General features: G+C 43.1%; 1 protein-coding gene across 1 annotated transcript in view; it reads right to left on the bottom strand.

Moving 5' to 3' along the window:
• Nucleotides 1-27,312, bottom strand: part of PARD3B (par-3 family cell polarity regulator beta) — a 1,020,722-nt gene that overhangs the window by 33,007 nt on the left and 960,403 nt on the right. Inside the window, exon 22 of the mRNA XM_043577601.1 lies at nucleotides 24,155-24,234. Coding sequence (XP_043433536.1) covers nucleotides 24,155-24,234 — 80 coding nt within the window. The remainder of the gene's footprint in view (nucleotides 1-24,154; nucleotides 24,235-27,312) is intronic.

The raw sequence follows: 27,312 nt of genomic DNA, 5'->3' as shown, positions 1-27,312 counted from the left end.
TAATGTTTAATATAAATCACCAAACCTGAATGTGTTATAAAAATGAGCTAAAATGCTGCTTAACAGACATTATTAAAGAGTCCTAAGTATGGAGCCATTTCTAATTGGTAAAAGTTCACAGATGAACACTTCTTGCAAGTACTCATTTTGAAGAAATATTTCTTCCAGTAAGAAGGCCCTTATTTCAGTGTGAGATATAATCCAGGGGACAAATCTCTTTATGAAAGCATCCTCTTTATGTTCACCCAAGGAATCTCAGAGCCTACGATTTAAGTTTTATTCCTCATTTATTTTACTATGAGACAAAAATCAAGGTGAACAATAATTAAGACTGCCATGGCAAACAGTCCAAGCTCGTGTGCCTGGAGTAAAACTTCTGCTGTGCAAGGCAATACATGTTGAGGGCCAATCAGCAAGTATTAGTCTCAAAAAAATTAAAAGAATAGTGTGGCAAGTTACTTGTGCGGTGATTATCATCTTGATTAAAGGATATAAACAGGGGTAATTTAAAATTAATCTGTGGAAGAATACGCTGTCATTTCAATTAAACGAAAAAGAATCATTCTGGGGCCGTCCCGCCTCGGCAAGAGCACCACCTTCAACCAGGGAAGTTTGGCCTCCGAGATGGACTGGGCGCGGTAAACCAATTTTCAGCCACAAAATGTGATTTGCAAAATTGGTTTGAAGAAGTGCTGGCCGGATACCACCTCTGCTGGGGAGTGAAATTAAAACTGTCATCCATTCACAGAGTCCTCAACAGCCTGGCGGCCTCTGGTGTGGCTGCTTCATAACCACAGCCGCATTCCTTGTCAGCACAAAGAAGCCCCTCTGGGGACTCTGCGTCTTCAGCCCGTTTGTCGGAATTCTCAAACCAATAATGGAAAGGTACTGCTGGGCCTCAAGGGGGACCTCGTCCCCGGGGAGGAGGACAACAGAGGCCAGGAGAAATTGACTAAGCCACAGCGGCTTTTTTTCCCCTTACGTGGGTCACTCCGAGTTTTCTAATTCCTTCACTTTGATGTTGTTTTTTTAGCCTCCCCATTCCCCCTAAACCACGTTTTTATCCCCCAAATGGAGGTTCTGAACAACTGGGTATAAGAATAACAGCCCTGACTTTTGAAAAAGGAATTCAAGGCCCGCAAAAACAAACAACTGGAATGCTAGGGAGACCAATATATTTTCTTACAGATTTAAAAATCTGATTTTTTTGTCGTTAAAATATTTACGTTTTTCCACTTTACCGATTTATTTAGTTGTTCATTTGTACTCTGGTAGCAGACCAACTTTTATTAGACCATAGCTTATTATAATCAACTGTAAAAAACAAATATTTACCACGTATCTACTGTCTAGCTGGTACCGCAGAGGATATAGAAACATTTAAGACATATTCCTTACCTTCAAAAAGCTTACACTTTCTAAATGGGAAGATGAGCTACAACTGCATTAAAAAAAAAAAAAGGTAATATGATGCAATAATCCATGTCAGAATGGCATAGATTTGGACCTACTACAAAGTCGAATCACTTAATTGCTATATAACAGTAAAATCTGGATGTTGATACATCAGCTTGAAATGTTGACTTTGAGCCACTCCATCCGACATCACCATGTCAATACGATTGTTTCTTATGGTTCCACTTTTGCCATCCATTCTTATGATTCTGGGTTGTATTATTCAATCCACCTGGTAAGGGTGTATGCTTTATGTTTTAGAGTAGACGTATCTTCATCTGCTTAGCCACTTTGCCATACTTGGACCGCAGCTTTCTGTACAGGTTCCACAGTGATTGCAAGGGTAATACGTGTGCCTGCCCGAGCTTCTTACGTGACACAAACACGTGGAAGGGGATGGTCTTGCCTTCTGGGGCCATTATGGTCTTTGAATGCACATGCTGATACAGAGTTGACAAGGGATTTAAAACTCTTGCTTTAAATGACACGTGCTAATGCAACCCTACCTAACACATTATTATTTGGCATTTATACACATAGATGTGTATTTGCTCTAACACCTATCAAGGTAAGAAGAGGAAAGGGAGAGGAACAGAGTCTGTAGGAAACTCAGCTGCTAGGGCAGCTGTTGGGGCTCATCGGTGGAAGAGCAGTTGCTCCCTGTGCACGGCTCTTGTGGCTATTCCTGAGAGAAAATGGTTGGAAGTTGCTGAAGAGTGGCTGCTTCGTGATGTTAGAGAACAATCCAGTGAGGTGGCCCCTGAATTGGCACCACCAATGCTGAAAAGTTAAGTATCTGCTTATGGCCTGAGCTGCTTCCTAAACATGATTCTAATCCGTGTTCAGAAGTAAATATCAAAGAAGAGCCCCCCCAAGATCATCTTTCTTTGGAAAGCAATGGGTGGTTCTGAAGCGATCTACAAGGTTGGCCCAATACCCAGGGAATTACCCGGGTATCTTCAAAAATTTCCTACATTAAACTACCTGCCAAGAGGAGGAAGGCTTGAGGACTCTTGGAGATACTTAACATACATTAAAGATCCTATTAAAAGATATATTTATTTCCATAGTGATTTTGATCTGAGGGAAAGAAAAAAAAACTTTGCAAACATTATTTATCTTTAAGTTATCCTCATGAAATATTTAAATATAGGTTACCTACTTTACTTTAAAAAAATATTTATTTATCTTGAGAGGGTGAGAGAGAGTATGTGCATGTGAGCGAGGGAGGGGGGGCACAGAGAGAGGGAGAGAATCCCAAGGAGGCTCTGCACTGTCGGCACAGAGCCCAATGCAGGGCTTGATCCCACGAGCCATGAGACCATGACCTGAGCCGAAATCAAGAGTTGGATGCTTAGCTGACTGCGCCACCCAGGCGCCCCACCTACTTTATTCTTTGTTTGAACACACACACACACACACACACACACACACACACACACACGCAATTTGGCCCAGATGGAATTTAAATGAAAATTTATATACATTTGCTTTCTCCTTTAGAAATTCATGTATCACCCACTGTCTATCAAATCCTCTGGACTAGTACCTATTTACAATCTTTTCCCATTTCCCTGCCACATCACAAGCCTAAAAATCTGAAAAATATTTCTCTTAAACATTTTCTTGGCTCCAACGTACTTTTTTTTTGTTTGTTTATTTGGTTTCTGAAATAGCCAACAGGATACTCAAAAATGTATTCTGATGTGGAACATGCCTTGTTCTTGCTAGGGCCAACCAACTGTTAAAGCGTCGGCCACTAGCATTTCCCCCTCCCACAATGTTGCTTATGAGAGGGACCACTGACAAAGGGTGGGGACCTTTCTCTGTAAAGAAGATGAAGCCACAGGCTCTATTTTTAAGTCCGTAAATGCTACCTTTGGCATAACCTCTCTGTCTCTTTTGTACTCAGTGGCTTCTGTCCTCTTCCAGCTCCTACAGGTCTCAATGGTCCTCTACCTTCTAGCTCCCTCTTTTCATCAACACAGAAAAAAAAAGAAGATATTATCATATACATTTCAGCCCAGGAATCCCACTTTTTTTTTTAATTTTTTTTTCAACGTTTATTTATTTTTGGGACGGAGAGAGACAGAGCATGAACGGGGGAGGGGCAGAGAGAGAGGGAGACACAGAATCAGAAACAGGCTCCAGGCTCTGAGCCATCAGCCCAGAGTCTGAAGCGGGGCTCGAACTCACGGACCGCGAGATCGTGACCTGGCTGAAGTCGGACGCTTAACCGACTGCGCCACCCAGGCGCCCCAGGAATCCCATTTTTTAACTCATTGAGGTAACTGTCTAGGAAAAGCCTTTCTCATATTAAAGCTTTGGGACATATGTTACAACGATGTGAAGCTACCTCAAGTTAGAGTCTTAAGTCAGTGAGTTTCATTGACTTTGGCTCACGCTAGGACATGGAGAAGTGAGGAATGACTAGTGAGTCTCTGAGAAAAACAGATGGCACAAGTGAGTACTGTTGATCTTTTTTTGCAATCATTTTAGAGTAGCAGTTGTCTACGCTAGCTGGAGTGAAGAACAATGAAAGTCCGTGCTCACATGGAACGCTGACTGGGGTAGTTTATAGTCGTCTGCCTGGGAACCTCTTCCTGGAACCGTGATACCACTGGCACCAAGAGTGACACCTTGATTTACAAAAAGCATTGAGCGACATGTTTAGTCCTGTTTGTTGTCTGCTTTTGCTAAGTTCTCTTTAGGCAATCTATGAACTCTGCACCCTTTTAATTTTATGCTTTTCACATTCCTAAAGAATGAGGTTCTCATCATGAAGTTGCCACAAGGGTTATTGGTTTAGTAAACTTTGATGTCAACTTTCTTTCTAAAAATGACTTTTGCTGCACAGAGTATAACATTGTAGCTGTGGTTTCTGAAGTTCAGAAATAAGGTTTTATCTTTAAGGACATTTTTTTTTGCTATTCTGTGGTGAAGTTGTCAACACTTTTTAATATATAAGAATTTCTCTCTTTTCCCCCAATATAATTTCTTCCATATTTTCAGATACTTACATCATCTAAACCAATTTGTTGGCACCTTTCACCCCCTACCATAGAGAGAAAGCACGGTACAGATTTTAAGTGCTGACAGAGAGAGAACTGTTAATTTGCCTAGTCTGCAACCTGTGCAATTTTCTACTTTTTACATAGAGTGTAAATTTCCTGATATTCACATAGACGTTTTATTAACTATCAATGTGCTGGGTTAAAAAAAAAAGTGGCTTTTCCAAAGATGATGATTTCCTACTTGTTAGTCTCCAATCACCTGAACACTATTGATGGTGAGCAATGATACAGCCATGGTTTGGAGATATCTGCATCTTTGGAATCCCTTCACCTGGCAGAAAAACCAACCAAAGCAAAATACCCTTCAGGAATTCAGTTTAAACGTGAGGAATTATGCAGTTTTATAAACCTGTTTCCTTTTGGCATGGACTTTTCAAATCTCATTAGGTGACTCACATAGATAACTTCTACTTCCCTATGTGCCAGCCCATCATCCTTCTAGGGGCCGGAACCATCACAAACACTGGTTTTCTGCCATTCTTCCTCATCTGCTGAGAAGAACAGCACCTCCCTCCACCCAGCTGCCCAAGCCCTGGACTCCAGAGTCACCTTTGTCACCAGCCCTTCCCTCAATGACCATGTCTAATCAGCCATCAAGTCATGTCAATTCACCTCCTTAAAAGCACACGCCCTTCTTCTCTTGCTGGCATTCCCCACCGTTACAGCCTCGTTTTATGCCCCCAGTGTTCTTCACAGAAAATATATCAACAGCTTCACATTGTCCTTTCTCATTCCAGTCTTGCTCCTCTAATTTATTTTCCATGAAATTATCAAGGGGCTTCTCTAAAATGCAAATCTGCTCAAATCATTCCCTTGTTTAAAAGCCTTCAACGAGGCGTGTGGGTGGCTCAATCTGTTAAGCGTCCGACTCTTGATTTGGACTCTGGTCACGATCTCGAAGTTTGTGGGATTGAGCCCTGCATTGGGTTCAGTGCTGACAGCACAGAGCTTGCCTGGGATTCTGTCTCCCTCTCTCTCTCTGACTCTCTGTTGCTCACACGTGCACGCTCTTGCTCTCTCAAAATAAATAAACATAACAGAAAAAAGTAAAAGCCTTCGGTGGCCTGAGGTTTTCTGGATAGAGTCAAATGTCTTAGCATGATGTACAAGGTTATTTCAAACTACGTGTCTTGTCACTTCCTCCCCTCAAATCCAATGTATGTATATAAAATTTGAGCATATAATATACTCTACTTCAGTCTCTGTTTCTCTTCCACTCCCTACTCAAGCCGCCAGAGTTTAGACTGTAAACCCCTGGAGACAAGAACTGTGTTTCATTGAAGAATATTTCCTCAGTGCTGGCTACATAGTACTGTCTAACTAAAAGTTTACCAAATGAGTGAGTGGATGAATGAATGAATGAAGTGTCAACTCTCTCTACTGTCGTGATCTTGTCCAACCTCAGAACACCAGACTAACTGTTCCTCAACAACTCACCTTCTCAAATTTCCCACGCTCACCTCAGCTGTCGCATTAACACAAGTCACAGGTTTACCTTCTTCCATCAGATTCTATCTTGTCTCCATCTTTTCTTTGCTCGGCCTCAGCCAGATTCGCTACAACTTTCCTCCTACACATAAAGTGCACTAAATCGAACTCTAATCTTCTTAAAGAGTTAATGTGCCTCCCTAAATGACTAATTTACTACTAGAAAGTGACTTAGGCACTGGGGAGAATCTGGCTCATTATTTAATAGCCAATAAGGCCAGCTGTTTCATTTCAAGAAATTAATGGTCTTTAAAACCTTTCCATATTGTACCAACTGCTCTTCTCGATGGAGAGCCAAGTGACTTTTATTAGTAAGGTTGATAAAATCCAAACCCTGTTAGCCCTGCTCTAGCCTTCTTCACAATACCAATGGAGTCTTCTGGGACATCTGGTTATTTTTGCTTTACTCTCTCTGTTGATTTTTTGAGATATTTTCTTTGCTGGATTTTCTTTGGTTACTCCCTTGGAGACTGCAAAAGGTGGTCTGACAGCTGCACTCCCTGGCCTGATGTCTTGACCCCCGGCCTTCTTGACTTCTTAAGGAATGCCTTTCAGCATTAAGCCTAATTTGGCGGATACAGTGAGCAGTTTGTTACTTTCAGGTTAGCTCATTCCATCTTTGGCCGCCTGAAATTACTCATATGTAAAAAACATTCACATTCAGGGGATGTTTTATGCAACCATCTTTCTCTTATTAATATCCCACCATTAGGGAAAAAGGTCAAGAAAAGGCTAGATTAGACCACAAATCCTTATTATGAGACAGAGAGATAGCAGCCCTTAGAGTTTTAGCCATTGATCAGTATTTTATTTGAGGACATTCAGCTTTTAAATATTAGGATGAAGAAAGGATATTTGTCATCTATCAGCAACTCACATCTCTATTTTTTTCGAATAGAAACCGTTACCAGTGGCACATGAACAACTGTATTACAACATCCTACATATGTTAAATGGATTATTTATCTAAATTATACATGGTGGGGTGGCTGGGGTTTAATGTTAGTATTTTACTTTCTTTGGGTTTCCTGTGGTTTTATGCTGCTAAGATTTATAGTGGGATTGACGTAGTACTTTGTGTCCCAAAGAAGGTTGCTATTCCTTCTCCTGAGTGTTTCCTCTCCCTCTGTACTCCCTCTTTGAGTAGAATGCTACCTCTCAAAAGCTGGGAAGATAGTAGGACGTGTAAATCCTTCTTTAGGTCATACTGGTGAACACACAGAGGTAGCCTCTGGAACATAAGCAGGTCCTGTGATGTGGGTGCCCAGTTAAGAGTTTCATGCCATCCATCCTGCTTTCTGGGATTTATATGCTGGGAAGGGTTTGTACTTTCTAAAAGCACACAAAAGGCAGGGTCCAAAACAGAAATATATATACACATTATGCTGGGGGGGGGTGGCTAAAAGGTTGACCAAAATAAATTTTCTTGCTAAAACAATTACATTCACTCTGATATTGAAGACACCCTTCAACACAGTAAGCTACTGTTTGGGTATTTTTTCTCATAAATTTTACAAATGAAATATTCTCTATAAAGACATTATTGTCTTATTGAAAGAAAAATGCCAGCCACATAGAAATCATAAGGGGAGGATTTTAAAAAATGACCCTTTTAAGAAGAGTTCACAGTAAATCCCCCCCCCCCAATTCAGTAAGTTTTAAACTCATTGGTCATAAAACTTTCTCACTCACTCCTTTCCTCAGAAATATGCCCAAAATGTTATTCATTTAAAAAACTGGGATGGGGGTGCCTGGGTGGCTTAGTCAGTTAAGCATCTGGCTCTTTATTTCAGCTCAGGTCATGATCTCATGGTTTGTGAGTTCAAGCCCTTTGTCAGGCTCTGTGCTGATAGCATAGAACCTGCTTGGAAATTTCTCCGTGCACCCCCCCTTCCCTTCTCCTATTCTCTCTTTCTCTCAAAATAAATAAATAAACAAAAAAATTGGGGGCGCCTGGGTAGTTCAATTGGTTAAGCATCCAACTCTTGATTTCAGCTCAGGTCGTGATCCCAGGGTTGTGGGATAGAGCTCTGTATCGGGCTCTGTGCTGAATATGAGGCCTGCTTGGGATCCTCTCTCTCTTCTTCTTCCCCTCTCCCCTGCCTGCTCTCTCTCTTTCTAAAAACAAAAATGGCATGTAATTTCAGGGAACTTGAGGATCCCCTGAAACCTATCAGTGGACAATTTACATATGTTATATTAAGACCCCATTTTACAGTTCCTTTGGGTTAGCCAAAGTAGTAACATGTACTATCTCCAGATAAGTCTCTTTCTGGTAGAACTACATCTCTTTCTCACAGAAACTCAAAGGGCAACGTCCAATGATGTAAGTACTGTCTTTGGGTAGCACACTTGGGGTTCTCATCAAGTGCATCTGAGGAACACGGCATGCATATCCCAGGGGATGCAAGGTGTGTGTGTCAGCTCAACAGTCACACCATGTTCAATGCCGCGGAGGGTCAGTTGCAACCGCTGGCAGAGGGTCAAAGAGAGGAGCACATATTTTGCAAGAAGTGCCACCTTAAGAAAGGATCCCATTTGGGTGATCCTGACTACTCCTAGGACACTGAAGATTTGGTGTCATGGTATCATGTTCCAACGGTCCAGATCAGAATGCTTCAGGGCACTTGTGTATTCTGACATAGAGCCTCACTGCGGTGAGAGCAAGAAACAAAAATGTGACTGGTTGATGCATGTCAATAAATTGCACAGGTGTCTTCTGCGTTATTTGTACAAAGCCATTTAACACGGGTATCTAGACCATCATGTGTTTCTTGTGATTATGACAATGTCACGGCCAATACTGCTTGAAACTATGTTATGAAAGTACATTACTGCTTAGGATGACATGTGTGTTCAAAGCATTCCTGTGGTAGAATAAATAAATAAGAAATAAATGAAATCATAAATAGCTAGAAGAAAAATAGGCTAAATGTATTTGATCTCATGAAGATAACTTTTTACGTATAAATGCAAAGCACAAATCATAAACCAAAAGATCGAAGATTTAACTTCTAAAAATTAGAAACTCCTATCTACCATAAGTATAATTTAAAGTTAAATTAAAATAATATTAACATACGTCGAAGTGTTAATATCCTTAATATACGAAGAGCTCTAGTAAATCAAGAAGGATTGAGCACCAAGATAGAAAAGATATGAAAATAGATGAGCTACCACAGACTGAAAAAAAAAATTCCCATAAACATGTAAAATTCAACTTCATTACAAGTAAAGGAATTGCCAATCAAAACAATTTGTGATCATAATTGGTAGCTTTTAATCTATTAAATTGAAACAAGTTAAAAAATATTTTATATGCAGTGCTGGTGAGGTGTAAGTTGGGACAACCTTTTTAGAGGTCAGTCTGGCAAAATATACCAAGAACCCTAAAAATGTTCACTCTTTGATTTAATAATTACATGTTAGGAACTTACCCTGTAGCCCACATGATTTGTAACCTACACATTTTGTTCTCAGGAAGATGAGCTTAGGCATCTTAAATGACTGGGTGTGATTGATCCAGTTGCATAGGCTCCATGGATACAACACTGACATCTCCATAAAGTCTCACACTAAGGTGAGACCACAGGTGCAGTATGGCTAGGGCTCTATGACTAGTCCCTGCATCTGGCCAAGCTCTTGCTATTCTTAACTGGAGCAAAGGTGGCCTGTTGAAATCCATGCAAACTTGACCAGATATGTGTTGACAGCCACCATCATAAGTAAAGTCACCGCAGACACTCAAATTGCGTCATGCGTTAATGGGCATGCTTGAGTTAGGCACCTAACTACCAAATTCCCATTTTCCCGAGGCTTTTGTATTTTGGTATTCTCGGAGGTGCTGCTGTGTTTCAGCGATGTTTTAAGCATGGACTCCACGGAAGATGAACTCACCAGAGACTTGACATCGTTTTGATGAATTGTACCTTTGAGTGAAACAGAGAACCCGGAAATACATTCTTCTGAGGTTACGCTCTTGGGAGGCTCTGTCAATTCTATCATCAGTCACTGTGCTCCGTATAATACATGACCAGTTCATACAACACCTACTTCAAAAATACAATGAACGCATGAAGACTTTCTAGAGCTCCTTAAAAATTATGTATTTTTCTCTTGTAAAAGGACACCAGGGACGGACCCACTTTGACCCTGGGAGTTGACACTCACTCGCTGTAGCATTGCTGCCTGCTCCCATCCAACTCACCAGCACTTCAGGTCCACTGTCGGACTTACTCCACATATTTGTGCTTCCTGGCTTAAGGCTTCCTCGTGCCACTGCTCTAGCTATGCAGAAGTGCTGGGCAGCTGGCTCCTTCAGGAGCAATCCTTAGCCAATGACAAACAGGACTTGCAAGACAAATTCTGCAACATCCGTGCTCTCGGGTGGCACAAGGTGTGGATGCGTTCCGTACCATTTCCAGAGGGTCCTTGTGGAACTGATCCCCATTGCCTACGGCAGTAACCTGCTCATTAATGTGGTATAGACTGGCTTTCTTCCCTGCTCTTCCTCACTCTCCCTCTAATACTTCCTGGGATTGCTTCCCTAGTAAAATCACTTACACTCAAATCTCGGTCCCAGGGTCTGCTTTTGGGGCAAACCCAGCTTAAGACTTTAGAATGAGGACGTTTTTGACTTTTGAGTTTGCACCAGAAAATTATGTCAACTTCCACTGTTCCTTGTTATTGCTGTTGTTGCTACTGCGATAAGAGTAAAAGGAATTCCCTGTATCCTTTCTCCAGATTTACGACATCTTCACCTTTCGTCCCATTTACGTCATCATTCGTTCTCTTTGCATTCCGGTCTGTTCCCTTCCCCTCCATGCCCCTCTTTCTCTCCATATATATAAACATGCACACACATATCATTATATATACATGTTATTTCTGGAACCATGTGCGAGTACATTGGAGGCTTGCATCTTTTTACCCCTGAAGTTTTTGGTGCATATTTCTGAAGAACAAGGATGTTGTTTTATAAGGAAAGCATAATTACCAAAATGATTTCCACTGTTTCTTATTATCTTCATGCTTACACTTTATGGGGTCAGAGCTATGCTTAGTCACAGAAGGCCAGATGGCATTCAGTCACCAACTCTTATTACTTGAGAAAAGTATAATTTCCAGAATGAAATTACACGGACAGTGACAGATAAGCCTTTGCTGCCCATATAAGCAAGGAAGACATGTCACAACCACACACTGATGGCCAGGCCGATGCAATTTGCACTGGCCACCTGCCTCTTTTTGTACTTTCTGAGGATGAGGCTCTGTGGTTTATGACATCATCACCCTTGATATGCCCTGGGGTCTTCTGTGTTCTAGAGTATACGTATGTCTAACATCCTGGATTAGCCACCGCCTTTCCCATCCATAGTGAGCCATCTCTACGGCACATTTCAGGATCTCCTGGAAGTCTAAAAGGCACTTCAAATCCAGCATGTCCCAACTCACATTCATGATCTTCCCCCCCGTCCCAAACCTAGTCCTCCCCCAGCACTTCCTCTCTTGGGGAACAGTACCATGCTACCCACGTCGTTGTGTGGGGATTCGTTCTTGATACCTGGTTTCGCTCACCCCCCAAACCTCCACATGCCATCCATCATCGCGTTCTGTCAGTTCTTCCCACCATCTCTTCTCATCTCTGCTGTCATCACCCTCACCCTCGTATGCCCCATCTCCCGCCTGAGCTACAGCAATAACCTTTGAACTGGTTTTCATCCCTCCACTCTATTCTCCACCCTGCAGCTAAAAAAATGTTTGAAACACAAGTCTGACCATGTCTTCCTCCTGCTGAGAACCCACAAATGGTTTCTAATTAGCGTTTGAACAAATGCAAACATACTAAGCACTCGTGGTCTGACTTCTGCTGACTTCTGATACGCTCTCACATCTCCCTCCTGGCCACACGGTCTTTTCTCAATCTCTTGGCTTGCCGTGCTGTCTCCTACCACAAGGCCTTTGTATATGTTGTTCTTTCTGCTTGGAAGGTGCCTTATTCCTTTGCTCTAACCTCCTTCTGGTCACAGCTCAAGTCTCACTCCCTCCCTTGATTCAGGCCAATTTCCCATATTTTCTGCAATCACGTACCTCTTGTTTTTCATGAGGGGCATAGCTACAATTTTATGTTTTCTCTGTGACTGTACAATTATTATCTTCTCCACTCGATTACAACTTCACAGTACAGGAACTGTGTCTTGTGGGCTTATTACTGTATCTTCAAGGCCTACAGAGTGTATTGTATTTAGTATGTGGTCAGCAAATAGTTGTTGAATGAAGGAATAAGCAAGCATAGATGACTTTGTTAGCTCATCTCTTTAGGCTATGAAATCACACAGTTAGCTCTGAACAAGTCAGGACTAACCTGGGTTTTTAAAAAAATCATATGAATGAAGTGACCAGGAAGAGGACAAACTATGGTATTCAAGCTGTTGACAAGGTGGTCACATAAGTGACTTGTCTATAACCAATCCACCAATCCACAGAAAGCAGTCCTCACATCATCCTGGCCATATTACAAGCAGTGCATCCGGAAATCACTCATAAAATATTGGCTAGAATCTCTGTCTTATATACGGACCGGATTCTGGATATTAGAAAAGAAAAAAAAAACTGTAAAAGGGTGTTACACAGTCTAGACCGTTCAGCATACGTTGTCAAAAGCACCAACATATCAGTGGAAAGTGATCAAACACAAACCCCAATCCTGATTTTATAGGACTGTCTCCAGAAGAAAAACTTCATTGTGGCAAACTCCTTAAAATAGCTCAATGTGCTTATTTTCCATCTTAGACGTCTGCTGCCACAATTACAGCTCTTTCCAGTACCTCGCAAAACCCAGGCTGTCAGACACTATCATTTCTGGAAATGGGTGTGTGTTTGCCTCAGCCGCATGCGAGCAATTAGTGGGCAGAAACCTTATCTGAACAGTCACCACCCTGTCTTCACTTTCAAGCAATGGCCAAGTTTAAAGGCAACTTATCGTGCCCCAGAGCGTATTGTTGGTGGAGAGTGGCCAGTGAGAATTGCCAGGTTCCTACCTATTGAACATGTCATTCCATGTTCGACCATAAGGGTCAGGTTTGCTGATTGTTGAGTGGGACAGCCCTCCATTGGGACAAGCCCCAGCCACTTCTATCTAGACTTAATTGAAGACTTGGAATATAAGCAAGAACACATTCTGGAGGCTGCTCTTTTTGTACCAACCCTTCCCACATTTGTATTGCAAATGTTTGCCTTTGCTAGAAATAATGGAGCTGGACCAAGGTGTTTCCTGGCACAATGACTGAGGTTATGGGGCCTGTGTCACATGAAATCCAGGGCACAGATGGGCTCGTGTGGCACCTCCGTGGTAACTGACTGCCAAAGTTCTCTTCTCTGGACTTGAAGCAACACAGTAAACTGATGCCATCCCTCCACAGTTATCTGGCATTTACATCTCAGCCATGTCCCCTGAGGATTTGCCAGGACTATACCGTGAAAGAAGCAACAGTACTTCCCTGGCTACGAAAATTGCTGAAGTGGAACCAATTGGTAGATTTTTTAAACACTAGCATAACAAAGAGGCAGTCTTTAAAAGAGGCACTGTTTAAAAGATATTTCAGCTGGAAGGAGGTGGGTGTTTATATATGCTAAGGGGAGCTCTGTGGTTCATGGTTGCTGTTCTTAGTAATTTTGAATGCCTATTAGGGGTTTGTTCATTTTAACGTTATATGCTGCAGTGATTTAGGGTGGGGTCAGCATAGCAAATGTGGCCTCAGTAAGGGATAGTCATTGAATGCTTCTCTTCTACTTGCTCACAGCCAGCCTAGCACAAGACAGCTTGATTTATAAAGATTCTAGAGGTTTCAGAGGTAGAAAGGGCCAGACTATCCAAAGTCTGCCATTTATTCTGTGTGCAAACTTGGCCGTATCACTTTGCATCTTTGAGCCTCAGTTTCTTCATCTATAAAATAGGGGTAATGAAATTTATTTCAGGATTGTTACTAGAAACAAACGAGGTCAGATTTAAGGCACCCACTAGAGTTCCTAGAGCACAATAAATGCTTGCCAAGTGTTGGGTCCTCCCCTGTGCCCCATGGCCAGTGCTTCTGTGAAAAGGCAGCATGGAGAGCCATCTGGGGGCTGGGAACCCGGTCCATGTACTTGGGGTGGACCGCCCTAGGTGGAGCCATTTACGGCCGTATTTATGCTCCCAACAGGAACAGAATAATTGTCGTAAGGAAAATGTGGCTATCTTGTTTTTACTTAGGGAAAACTTAGTGATATAAGAATAAAAATGGTATGCTTCAAAAGTAATTTTCTTTTTCCCCATAAATTCCCTATTATTTGTCTTACCGTATCTTATTATTTTTTTCACCATCTGCAGCTTTCAACATTTTCCATGTTCTTTGGAGCCCTAAGAAGCAATGATTGTATTTCTAATGTGGCCTAAGATATCTTCCTTCCCATGAACTCACATTACTCAAGAAAAGAGCTGTCGTATCCCAACCTCTCCCTGATTTGTCAGTGTTAGTGGTATGGTAACATGAAATAAAAAAGATCTTGAGGGGTGTCTGGGTGGCTCAGTCGGTTAAGACTCTGACTTTGGCTCAGCTCATGATCTCACAGTTCGTGGGTTCATGCCCCACATCGGGCTTTGTGCTGACAGCTCAGAGCCTGGAGCCTGCTTCGGATTCTGTGTTTCCCTCTCTCCCTGCCCCTCCCCTGCTCATGCTTTGTCCATCTCTGTCTCAAAAATAAATAAACATTATAAAATAAAATTAAAAAAAAAGATCGTGAGAACCAGAAAGAACTGAGCTTGAATTCTGATTCTGATCTTGCCACTTCAAGGGTGGACTTTTTTCTTTTCCAAAATGAGCATCATAATGACTACTACCCAGCTGGATGGTGAGGAGAAAATGAGACAATCCATATAAAATGCATGGCACAGGGGAGGTGTCCCAGAAATTTACATCACTCCCCTTATGCCTTTGCTTTAATTGTTCTTAGTTTGATTTTCTTTTCATATACAATTGGCTAGCTTAGGAGTAAACATGACATCTTGGAAACAATCTGCATGCAGATTTTGGTGATAAAAATGGAAACTAAACCTAGTGATTTTACTCTTAATTATTCCTGGTGAAGACATCATGTGCTCACGCATTTGGGGAGGCACTCGCTCTTTATCCCAGATGCCTGCACGTTTTAGTGATGTAATGTTCTTTTAAATAATCATAAAACATAGCCCTCCCAAACACATACAAACCAGATACGATGACGAATGTATACACTTGGTTTATTCAGAGTGTCTCTGCCTGCAGTCAATTGAAGCCAGGACAAACTCAGGAACTTGGGCCAGGCAGGGGACAGCAGCAAATGGCTGGAGAGATGCAAAAGACAGAGGGAGGCAGGTGCAGCGTGCGAGCATCAAGCAAAGCACTTCAGCAGGGTCAGGAAACCTACCAGAGTGATTCCAATGCCATACGCTCTGGTGGCAGATGGTGGAGCGACAATGCAATTGGAAAACATCAAGAATAACCAAAGAATATGAGAAATTAGAGACAGAGCAACACTCTCCATGACGCAGCTGCCTAGACACAAAATAACCTTTCCTTTTCCTTTGGCTGGAGAAGTGGGAGATAAAGGCTAAAACTCGAATATGCATAGGAGGGAAATCGTGGAAGCCAGCTTACCAAGTTTAACATGTTTCAAGTTCAAGGTAATGTCAGATGTGGCACTGTTGAAATAACAGGCACATCCCCCTCCTCTAAAAACAGTACCTAACGAACAGTGATGGAATAGTTTAGAATTTTCTGGGGAAGATGAGGGAAAAGTAAAGATCTGTGGAATTTAACATATGTGGTCCCTCAAGATTCACTTAAAACTGTTTTGGGGACATCGGTACTGTAATGGGTCTTAACGTGTTTTAAATCGCGAGTCGTGTAACTAAACTCGTAATGGAGGCCTTCCACTGAATAACTAATATTAAATATTCTAACTGGCACCGAGGATATATTGGCTATGAGGAAATGATGAGAAGTTGGATTACCACGGACTGTTATCTGAGGAACTAAGTGACATAAAAATGATACGGCGGCAGCACTAACCCCCTGATCTCAGCTGTTTGGCATCTTAAGGCAGTATTACCTGCTAGGGCTTTCTGCATTTTTCAGGAAGTTTGAGTTGACAAAGGGGATATCTTCATCTCCCGAAGAATTAAATCGCCCCAATTCATCATTTTGACCTCTGCCTTGCATGAGGTGGTGTCGGCGGAAGCAAACAAGCGGCCGACTCTACACGGCCGGCCGGGGAAGCGGAGACTAGGTTTTCAGCACAGGAGCCTGAGGAGAGAGGACGAGAAGCTCACCCCACTCTGGTGGGAGAACAGAGCTTCCCTGATGTTCATGAGGCTTTACAGTCTACGGTAGGCGGATGCAGGAGATAGCATCTAGACAGAATCTTCAGCTCATCTGAGCTTCCCTCCAAGGTCAGGGCAGCGATCACAGACAGAAGCACTGAAAGGTGGCTGTCCACGCACGGAAAGGTAGTTCAGATAAAGCTGTGCTACCAGGGAGGTAGGTGTCAGAGAGACTGGCCAGGATTAGCCGTATCTCGATGACGCGCAGCAGGCCCCTGTCTAGTGCCCTGCGGAGCAGAAGTAGCCGGAATGGTCTCAGACCCTGACTGAACAAGCAACTGCAGCCAGGCCCGCCTGGAGCAGTGCAGACATTCTCACGAAGCCCCTTATCTGACACACTTACTCTGTGGCAGAGAGAAGCAGTCAGTCAGGCAACCTGAGGACTTTGTCCACTTCCACGGGCCCAGACGGCCGAACCCCTACCCCCGCCAGACACGCACTCACACACAGACACCTAGTGTGCTGATTGCTCAAGTTGTCAGTGCACTCCCTCCATCACGATCTAGCTTAGCTTCCGCAAAGACCAGTACTGTGGCATTGGTGGAAATCTTTGCAGAACTCGAATGTCACTGCCATCTGCTTGGCAAGTGCTATGAAACAATGCAAGTTTGGCAAAGGAAAATCGAGTAGCTGTGAGCAGAGCGGAAGCTAACTCGAAGAGAACCGGAGAGATCAGGGAGGGAGAGGGTCTTCAGGCAGCGAGGCAAATGACAATCAAGGGCACCGGGGATGCCTAGACAAAATGCTTTCGGGGAAAATACGATGGAGGTGGCACGGTGCATGTTGCAAGCTGCAAAGTTAGCGGTGTTCTTGTGATTGAGTCTTCCCGGGTGGGCACAAGCATATGCAGACAAGAAAGCTGAGGCTGACAAAATGAACCAACTGAAATGTTACAGCGGAAGTATGTTCTTATGGCATGTTCTTCTGATCTGAACACAATCCCGCCCAATACCAAAACACTGGGAACACACTTAGAAAGCAAGTTTATTTTGGGTTCCTAGGAAGCAAGCATAAGCTGTTTGCTCCTTCTAAAGTTGCTCTTTCTACCCGAAATCAGTACTAGTATGTTGCTTCTCATTACACAGCCAAATTAAAGCTGCCTGAGATGATCAGAGACACATTTTTTTCCCCCTCAAGTAATTTATGTAATATGGGTTAGAGCAACATCAGGACTGGAAGCCAAATACAGCCTGAGCAGGCCTGTGTCCCACATCAATCTCGGGAAAGGGAGTCTCTCTCCTCAGGAATGCTCATGCAGCTTTTCACCTGAAAATGTATTGTCACTTTTTTCCTTCCGGGTAGATATTACTCTTAATCTTAAAGAACCAAAGTACCAATTTGCAGATACTGCTTTTTCAACTCTCAGGAGTGTTCTAACAAAACAGGATTCCCTTTTTGGTAGACAAAGTATATTGCTTAATGTTCATCTAGCAATTACGCATTAAACTGTTCATATTTCAAGGGAAGGACCCCAGGGGATGGAAAGAGAATTGATTTTATGACAGCATTACAGAGATGTTTGAAAGGCATTACCTAACCTGTATATTAGTAATGTTCTGTGTCATATACAAAGATGAATAAGACATTGTCCCTGTCCTCAAAGGTACTTATAGTTTAGTGAGAAAGACAAGAAGGTGAGAAAATGATACAAGGGAGTGTGATAATCACGGTTTGATTCCTGGTTTTTGGGTTTTTTTTTTTTTTTTTGTAAAATTTGTTTTAACTGTTTGGGCTTAGGCTGCATATATCATGACCCTCATCTTTAAACATGTCAGTATGCATATAATTCTACTGAACAAGGATATTCTCTTTTTTTTTGTGAATATTTTTAAAAAGTAATCTCTATACCCAACATGGGGCTTGAACCTACAACCCCGAGATCAAGAGTTGCATGCCCCACTGACTGCACCAGCCAGGCACCCCCACAGATTTTGATTCTGACTCTGAACTGGATAACTATAGTCCCAGGGGTTAAATGTATGAATTTGCAGCCAGACTGCTTGGGTTCCAATCCAATGCTGCCATTTCTAGCTGTTGAACTTGGGCAATTTTACTTGTGCTCTTGCCTAAGAAATGGGGATGATAATAATAAGGGTTGCTCTTGAGTCACAGGGCTGCTGTGATCACTAAGTCAGTAGACAGAAAGCATTTATTTATTTATTTATTTATTTATTTATTTATTTATTTTTAAATTTTTTTAACGTTTATTTATTTTTGAGACAGAGAGAGACAGAGCATGAACAGGGGAGGAGCAGAGAGAGAGGGAGACACAGAATCTGAAACAGGCTCCAGGCTCTGAGCTGTCAGCACAGAGCCTGATGCGGGGCTCGAACTCACGGACCGTGAGATCATGACCTGAGCCGAAGTCGGACGCCCAACCGACCAAGCCACCCAGGCGCCCCATTAGACAGAAAGCATTTAGAACAGGGCCTGGTTCATAGTAAATGCTCAATTAGAGTTGACTATTTAGAAGCCTGGACTTCTACAGATTTCAGGGAAAAGCGACAGTTTCATGAAAATTAGTGTTATGTTGGCAAACAGTGTCCTGAAACAAACAGTCGAGAAAACTTGGAAGAAATTCTTTCTCATAATTTACCCATATAAAAAAAATATATTTTCATCTGTAGGCCAATGTATTAAAAACCTGTTATAAACATGGTCCTATGTGAGGTCCTCGTGGTGGGTATAAAACATGATTGGTATAAAACACTGTCTCTTTTTTCCAGAAATTTATAATCCAATGGAGGTAGAAAGGGGCAGCAAAGCATCGTAATCTAATACAGGGTATTTTCAGTGGCACAAGAAAGGTGCCAAACAATGTCATGGGTGTTAAAAGTAAGAAGAGCTAAGGAAACATGACATCGAGGTCTTGAGTTTTGGCATGGGAACTTTGAAGTATCTTGGGGTAGGATGGAGGTGTCAGGCAGGCAATTGTAACTGGGGTCACATTAAGAGTGAGATAGGAAGGTTAGCCAGGTTTGTTTTGGAATTATCATCATAGAGGTTGGAGACCAAATCTGTAGGAATCAAGGCAGCCACTCAGAGAGAATCTACATGAGGAAAGGAGCCAGAGGCAGAATCTGCTGGAAGCATCAGCGTCAGTGTCAGAAGCCTGGGGTTAGAGCCCGCTGTGTCAGTGGGTGGTATGGAAATAGAGCCAATAGGTATGAGCCACCCTTCCTAAGGTAGGAAATCTGGGAACAAGAAGAGGCGTTTGCTTTCTCTGATGGACTAGAGTCAAGTGCATGGGGCAGTCTGGCCACCTGTGCCTTATATGAAACTCCCCATCCACAAGAATTACTGTCTCCCAGCATGCCCGTTAGCACAACTTGTTACTCAGATCATATGGGTTTGCTACGTCCTCTTGCTTTTGACCATCCGGACCACTGGTCCTTCCCCAGAGTTGGCTAATCCTTTAGTCTCAGTTATACCCCCAGCATATGGCCACACAGGTGTTGGCTCTCCCCTTGTCCACACTGTGGGCTCTCAGAGAACTGTGCAGCCAAGCCTATGCATTTACAGTAATAGGTAGTGGTGGGTGGGGAAGCAACTGCCAAGGGACTTCAAGGTGCAGCCAAGAGAGGAGTGGCTGATGGCGCAGGATCCCCGAGAAACCAGTGAGAGTGAGCTCTGTGGTATGGGTTTGACTCACTAAAGAAACACATCTTCCCCAGAGATAAAATTAAAAAGAGCTAGCATTATGAAAAAAAAAAAAAATCCTTACAATACGTCAGGCCCGCTTTTCACTAAGGGTTTTGCTTATACTTAGTACTCACACCAGGACCACACAGAGGCCCTCACATCATCCCCATTTGCAGATTAAGAAACTGAGACTGGAGCAGTTAGATCACTTGCCCAAAGTCACGCAGGTAGTAAGTGACAGAGCTGGGGCTCTAATTATGGCCCGAGTCCACGTTCATGCCGTTGCTGTCACTCCTCAGGCAACGTGGTCAGTGAAGGCAGCGAATCTGAATTGTAGGGAGCAGAAGTGGAGGAACTCACGTTGAATGTGTCAAGGCCACAGAGGAGAGGAAGTGAGGTCATCTCTAGAGACTGGGCTTGGGGGGTTTAGTCATTTTCACAGAATTCAACGGGAGTAGCACAGGGTTGGAACGGCCACTGTGGGATAGTCAAGGGAGTCGACAGCACGACAGACAGGACTTCTGGACAGCAGCAGGGGCCCAGCTGGGGTTGCATAATGTGCATTTTGTAGTGGAACCAATGAAGGCATTTTTATGAGGGTTTCCAGCAACCTCTCACCGCCCCCATATAGAGGACCACAGAAGAGATGTTTTTGCTCACTCCTTAGGCCTCAACACTTGATTACGAGCCCGGAAGAGCAACGTCCTGCGCGGGTGCAGTGAACCATCTGTAGAGAAGGGATAATGGGATCCCACGGGGCCCGGGATGGGCCAGGTGGGAACAATGGAGGCTTGGGGTGAGTAGCGAGTTCACTGCTAGAGGGACTGACCACAAAGAGGCCTGTGAAAAGAGACTGGGGCTGGGAGGCTGAAGCGAAAAAGCAGCTGTTTGCAAAAATACACACACTGATGTTCACACATTACGGCAGCCTAAGGAATGGCCGCTTCCCTACTTGCTCAGGGTGAGTAGTAATCTGTGTCGGGCAAGAATGCTGATTTCACTGTGTCTACCAGCAGAGAAAACTGGGGGCTGGACAGGAGGGTAAAACATTGGCCCTGGTAACAGCCTGGTGTTTGCTAACGAGGCTGTAGAGGCTGTATTACAACTGCTCTGCTTTCCAAAACAGCACCCTCAGGAGACAAGAAATAAAGTCATTTTCCTTCAGAGGCAGAAGATTTAACATTGCTTAACAATAATACTTAACATCCTTAGCCCTTAGCCTTAGGCAACATCCTAACTACCAAGTGCTAGGAATTGTCTTTTTCCTGGGTGAGCTAGGGCTCTGGCTTTACTTGTCGAAGTGTCTTTTCTACTCTGGCAGCAGGTTGCGGGAGCCTACTGTGAAGAGGACTGAATTCCATGACAGCATAAAAGGGTGCCCCTTGATCAGGGCTACTGACTAACTCCATGTGCTGGGGGTGGGGTGGGTGCCGAGGTGCATTTTCTCTCTGGGTGTCGATGGTTCCGAATATGACATATAAATCGATATTACTGAGTTAACTTTAAAACTCCTGTCATGCTCTCCACAAACCACATGGGAACCACATCGGTCAGTAGCCTATTAAGTCCACTGGAAGGTCGGCCACCAACTTCCCATAGAGAGAATTATTCCCATTTTTAATTAAAAAGTTAACTCCATAAATATTGTAAAGCTCCCTGCCTCTGACGAAGAGGGGATCCGGTGCCTACAGAGATGTGCTGACTTCCCTCCTGGCAAAGGGGGAGAGCAGTGGAGCTGCTGTGATTCAGTCGAGTGAACAGTAAAATCTCCAGGGTGGGGAGGACTAGAAAACCAGGGTAAACGTCACTGGCACACGGAGCTGAGTCTGCATACCTTCTTGAAGCCAGCAGTGGGTCCCCTGCCTCTGCACTGTGCCTCTTCCTGGGTAAATATGGAGCCTCCCACGGACTGGAGCACAGTGGTGAGCATGCCTTGCATCTCCCCTTTAGATGTTGAGATGGAAACTCGAGGTGGAGCTCCTCTACTTAAAAACAAGCGCCAGGGACCTTTCCTGCATTTGTCTGAGCCCCATGCATTGTCCACCGTGGCCAACTTCTGGTTGCCAGGGAGCCACCAAGTTCTGTTTGCTCATGTGGCTAATCCTAATCACTCCTACCACCGTGTACGGGTGTGGGTGGACTACTGGCCAAAATTGTTTTTGGTCTCAGATGCTTCCCTTCCCACTACAGTTACACTCTCGGGATTTTGTCAATTCCTGCATTGCGGTGATAGCTCCAGGGCCAGAAACCGCATAAATGCATTGCCTTTGTCAGAAAACTCCCTTTGCAGTGTTTGATCCTCAAATAGACTTGTTGAAAGTCAGCCATGATTGAGCATCTCAGGGCTTATTAGTAAAGATAAATAGGAGCTGGAAATTCAGAAGACTTTCTGCTAATAATTACTAAACTAAGCATCTGTTGTGCTGTCATAAAAAGGTGATTTGCGGTCTCCTGTCCTAGACAGTAGGGTCCCAAGGATGGACTGGCACTGTGTCTCCAGTCTCCATATTCTCGGGGCCTGATACAGAGTAGATGATTAATAGATAGATGGGGAGTGAATGAGTGAAATTTGTAGGATTTTCAATGTTATTCCTGTGCTTTTGATTTGTGCAAAAAAAAAAAAAAAAATCCATTTCCGCAGTCTGGTGCAAGTTGGCCAGGAAGACGTTAAACTGTTTCCAGTTTTATCTTTCTTTCTTTCCTCTCATAAGAACATACTACTTTCCATCTGCCTTAACCACAATTTCCATACACTTCAACACTGAAAGCCAGAAATGTTATATTTAAAACAAATTTTGGAGACGACTTCCATTTTTTTTAAAATGAAAACAAAATAGTAGGCCAGGGAAAAATAAGGAGGGGAAAGAAATCAAAGATGAGCAAAGACTAGGAGACAACCTATAAAAAATGAAAATTGGGAGATAAATAAAATACAGTTGTATAGAAGCTTTTAAAAAATTGTATTTTAAGTATTCTGCCCCATCAGTGTTAAAAACTGGTTCTCCACTAAATTTGAGATTTTATTACTTTTGAAAATCAACATACTATTTATAAGAGCAGATGGTCACTTAGGCTATGCCTGTTGCAATATCCAGGGTGGTATTTTTGTAAATTCCCACACAGAGTTGTAGCCAATGTGAAACTCAACGCAGTAACTCCCTCTGGGATAACACTTCAACAATTCCACTTTGATGAAAAAGCTCTATTTAGGATCCTCCCCCTTCTTTTTAAAAGGAGATATTCCGTAACATTTCAGTTTTCTGGCTGGCATTAACCTTTCTTTGTTTGTTCCCCCGCCCAACCCCCCCCCGCCCCCCCCCCCCCCCCCCCCCCCCCCCCCCCCCCCCCCCGAACTCACGAATTCTCACACTCTTGATTCACTCCCATAGTAGCCGTCCTAGACATAATCTTGGAAAGTTTTCCTCTTTGTCATGTGCTACTGATAGCAGACCAAAATTATTCTTCATCTCACAGATAAGAGCACAAACCTTTGAGAATTGTATCTCATTTTCAGGGGTGTTCAGTTACAGCATAAGTGGATCACGTTAGGCCAGAATCACCAAGTGAACTTTTCCCACGCGATTATTTCCTTCCCCCACTGTGTCTGTACCTCTCAGCAATATTTGCTGACAGCAAATACCAGGTCAGATTCTAAATCAAGCAAAGAACATCTTCCCAGGTTCACATTTCTCTCCTGCTTTTTAACACCCACACGAAGCTCCAAGGTTAAGGTTGGCTCGCCCTTCCTTGTAGGTAACTGCTAGGACAGAGGATTTACTATTTTATTGTCCCTAAGCTTGGTGCAGGATGTTCAATACCATTTTTATAGCAATGGCTTAGGATTTCCATTCTGTATCCAATATTCTTGCTGACATGTTCAATCGCAATGATATACTATTTTCTTCCCTTAAAAAATAACCCACAAGTGTTTCAATTATTAGCACAGTTGTGAAGATGGCACGAAGGTTGTAGCAGACGGCGGTAAGGCACATTATAACATATTCCAGTTTCAAAGCCAGATTTCTATTTCATGTAGATTTCTCTAAAGGCTTTATCAGTAGGTGAGCTGGTGGTGGGAGACCCCTGAGTGATCTACCTGGGTAAGGAGGCGTACTGTCTCTCCATCCCCTCAAAGCGGATGTTGTGTGCATTCCCATCTGGACCCTTTCCAGACACCTGTGGAGAGAAAAGTAATTAGAGATGAAGATCCATTATACACCCTAGTTACTGACAATGCATCGCAAAATTATAATCAGCGCACAAATGCTGCTGCTGCCTGCCAAAAATCAACCATGGAAAAAGCAAGCAAGAGCTCAGTATTGCTATAGGAATTGATGATCAAGCCACAAACATGGCATTTAACAACAAAGTCGCTTCTTTCAAAAAGGGTCATTGTCAAGCCGACTCCTTCCTGTCACCAAGCCAGGGATATTCTGTAGGCTGTGGGCCATTTTTTCCCCCCTTTTACGTAGGCGTTAGTGTTTAGAACAGTTTTAGACTTACAGAAAAATTGAGAAGACAGTACAGAGTTCCCATTCACTCTGAACTCAGTTTCCCTATTACTAACATCTCACATTAGTATGATACAGATCTTAAAATTAATGAATCAATATTGATACATTATTGTTCACCAAAGCCCATAGTTGACTTGCAATTTTACTCAATGCCTTTCCTGGTCCGGGATGCTGTATTACATGTAGGTGTCAGGTCTCCTTAGACAGCTCTTGGCTGTGACAAGGACCATGTTTTTTGAAAGTATCTTCTTCAACCTTTCTTTACTAACAGGGGCTGATGACAAACAACTGTCTCCTCCACAGCTCCCATGATGCCCTTCCCTCCCCCAGATCTCACTTAGTTCTCTCCCTTAGCAACTACCACAGAGAAGTCATTAACTCTTTTCTGTCTAGGGTTGGTCTTTATTATGTTTTTCCCCTTCCTATGTACTTTCTGTGTTCCCCTCTCGTCGGGTCTCCTCCTTCGATCTCTGAGGATCTGAAGAGCAGTGACTGGCCCCAGGATGTTCTCGACAAAGTATGTTGGTTCTGTGAACGTGAAGACTTCATACATAGTACTTCTGCGTCTATCATACCAATTAGAACCAGGATGAAAACATACACGTATTTCAAAGTTCTTGTTGACTGATCAATCCATCACCTGTTCATGTCGATGTATGTGGTTTTGTGGATCACTTACACGCTTGCTCTCATGCTGGGCCAGCCCTCGCAGAGTGGGCCTGGAAAGGGTAAACAGAACACCTGGACCATTGTAATGGGGGAAGGGAGAGTTGGCTAGTAAACACAGAACGTAACAGTGTCAAGTCAGGAGGGGGGATTCTTCCAGGTGGTACTCAGCTTGCAAGTTCTTTTCTTCCCACCCAAAGTTCTAGCTCTCTATAAAACCTCCATCCCAGCTTGGGTGGTGGATGTAGGGAGGGTTTATTGTGGGGGGGGGGGTTGCAAAGCAAATATACACACTCATTTAGAGTAAGAAAGGCTATGCCTGGTGTCAAAATTATTACAGGAGGCTCTTCGGAGTGTGTCCTGCAAAGCCTTTTCGTATTTCACCAATACATGGAATAGGAGTGGCTGGAGTTATTTGAGAGGCCAACAGCCCAGTGAATTTCCCAGGGAAGTATAAAGACTGCATCTACAAACGTAGAGACGACTCCAGAGAGACTGAGAGTTCTCCGCATGAGGATAAAAGCCCTGATGTAAACCACTGTCCTTTCCAGGAAACATCAGGAACAAGGATGGCATCAGACAAGCTGGGGTTAAATAAATGGTACAGAAAAAAAGGGAAGGAAACAATTATTGTCCTCAGCCTCGTCTATCTGAGCTTTGTTTTTAACCTGTTTTTCATGGAGGGAGAATTAGCATGAATACCAGAACTATGCTGAAGATTATTTAATTGTGATTGTTGGGAGCACATTATGCTTATGTATCCGTAGTATGGCTCTAGACATTTACAAGTAACCTTTCTTCTTATGGCCACAAAACTCCAAGTTAATACTTTCAGCACTATTATCCAGAACTGGCCTGGCCTAATGATGCAGTCAGCATTCTGGTGTCTCTACGGGGCAGCACCCAAGTGCCTATCCTGATGAGCTACCAGTATATGAGATCATATAAAGCACAGGATGATCCTTATCTTAAGGAAGTTTCAGTCTTTTGGGGGAAAAGCAAACATCAGAAATGAAATAATTAAATAATGATGTAGGACAATGTATGATCCTGTGTCATTCAGGATGTTACTAACAGCACAGGTGACACCTGAAGGTGTCAGGAAAAAGCTTCACGGAAGTAGCAGAATGTAAGGCAAAGAAGGGTGGCATGATTCTCTATTAAAAATGATTCTGTTCGAACATAAAAAAAGAAAGGGGGGGGCACCTGGGTGGCTCAGTCGGTTGAGCGTCCGACTTTGGCTCAGGTCATGATCTCGTGGTTTGTGGGTTCGAGCCCTGCGTCGGACTCTGTGCTAATGGCTCGGAGCCTGGAGCCTGCTTCGGATTCTGTGTCCCCCTCTCTCTCTGCCCCACCCCTGCTTGTGCTCTGTCTCTCTTTCAAAAATGAATAAACATAAAATTTAAAAATGATTCTGTTTGTCACAAACAGAAAATGTACATATTTAATTATTATATTCATATAGTGTATATATTGCGTTTCACTATTAACACGACAACCTCTTTAATGCAAGCATTGAATTAGTGACTACTGAGCAGCTACTGTATCCTGATGCCATGCTAGGCACTATATTCAAAGGAGTGAACAAGGGCTGGATTTCTTCATTGCTCTGAATATCGAGGAGACAGGCCTGCAAACAATTACGGTACGATGAGATCACTGCTACAGTGTCAGTAGGAGAGAGGAGGCAATAGGAGTCGGAAGAAACAGACACGAAAGTCCACCTGAGAGAGTTGAACACAGCTTCATTTGGGTGTTGAAGCTTCCTCTAAAATTTGGAGGCGAATGAGAAGTTTTTGTGGGGGAGAAGGCGTAGGAGTAGCAGGAGAAGGCATTCTAGGTAGAGGGAACAGAAATGAAACAACATGGAGTCATTTACAAAAGAAAAGGGCTCTGGTTTCAGGGAATGTCAAGATTTTGGTAGGGGAAGAAACAGAACCTGTGAAGGAAGAGGATAACCACACCACTACCACTGGAACTACTATTATGGCTATAACCATTATTGCCGATACCATAACTTTTTCTTAGGAGGCTTTATTTTTTTGAGAGCACTTGTAGGTTCACAGCGAAATTG

Source organism: Prionailurus bengalensis, chromosome C1 (assembly GCF_016509475.1).
Source record: "Prionailurus bengalensis isolate Pbe53 chromosome C1, Fcat_Pben_1.1_paternal_pri, whole genome shotgun sequence".
NCBI lineage: Eukaryota > Metazoa > Chordata > Mammalia > Carnivora > Felidae > Prionailurus > Prionailurus bengalensis.
Note: the sequence above shows the minus strand (reverse complement) of the source record. Positions and strands in the feature narration are given on the sequence as shown.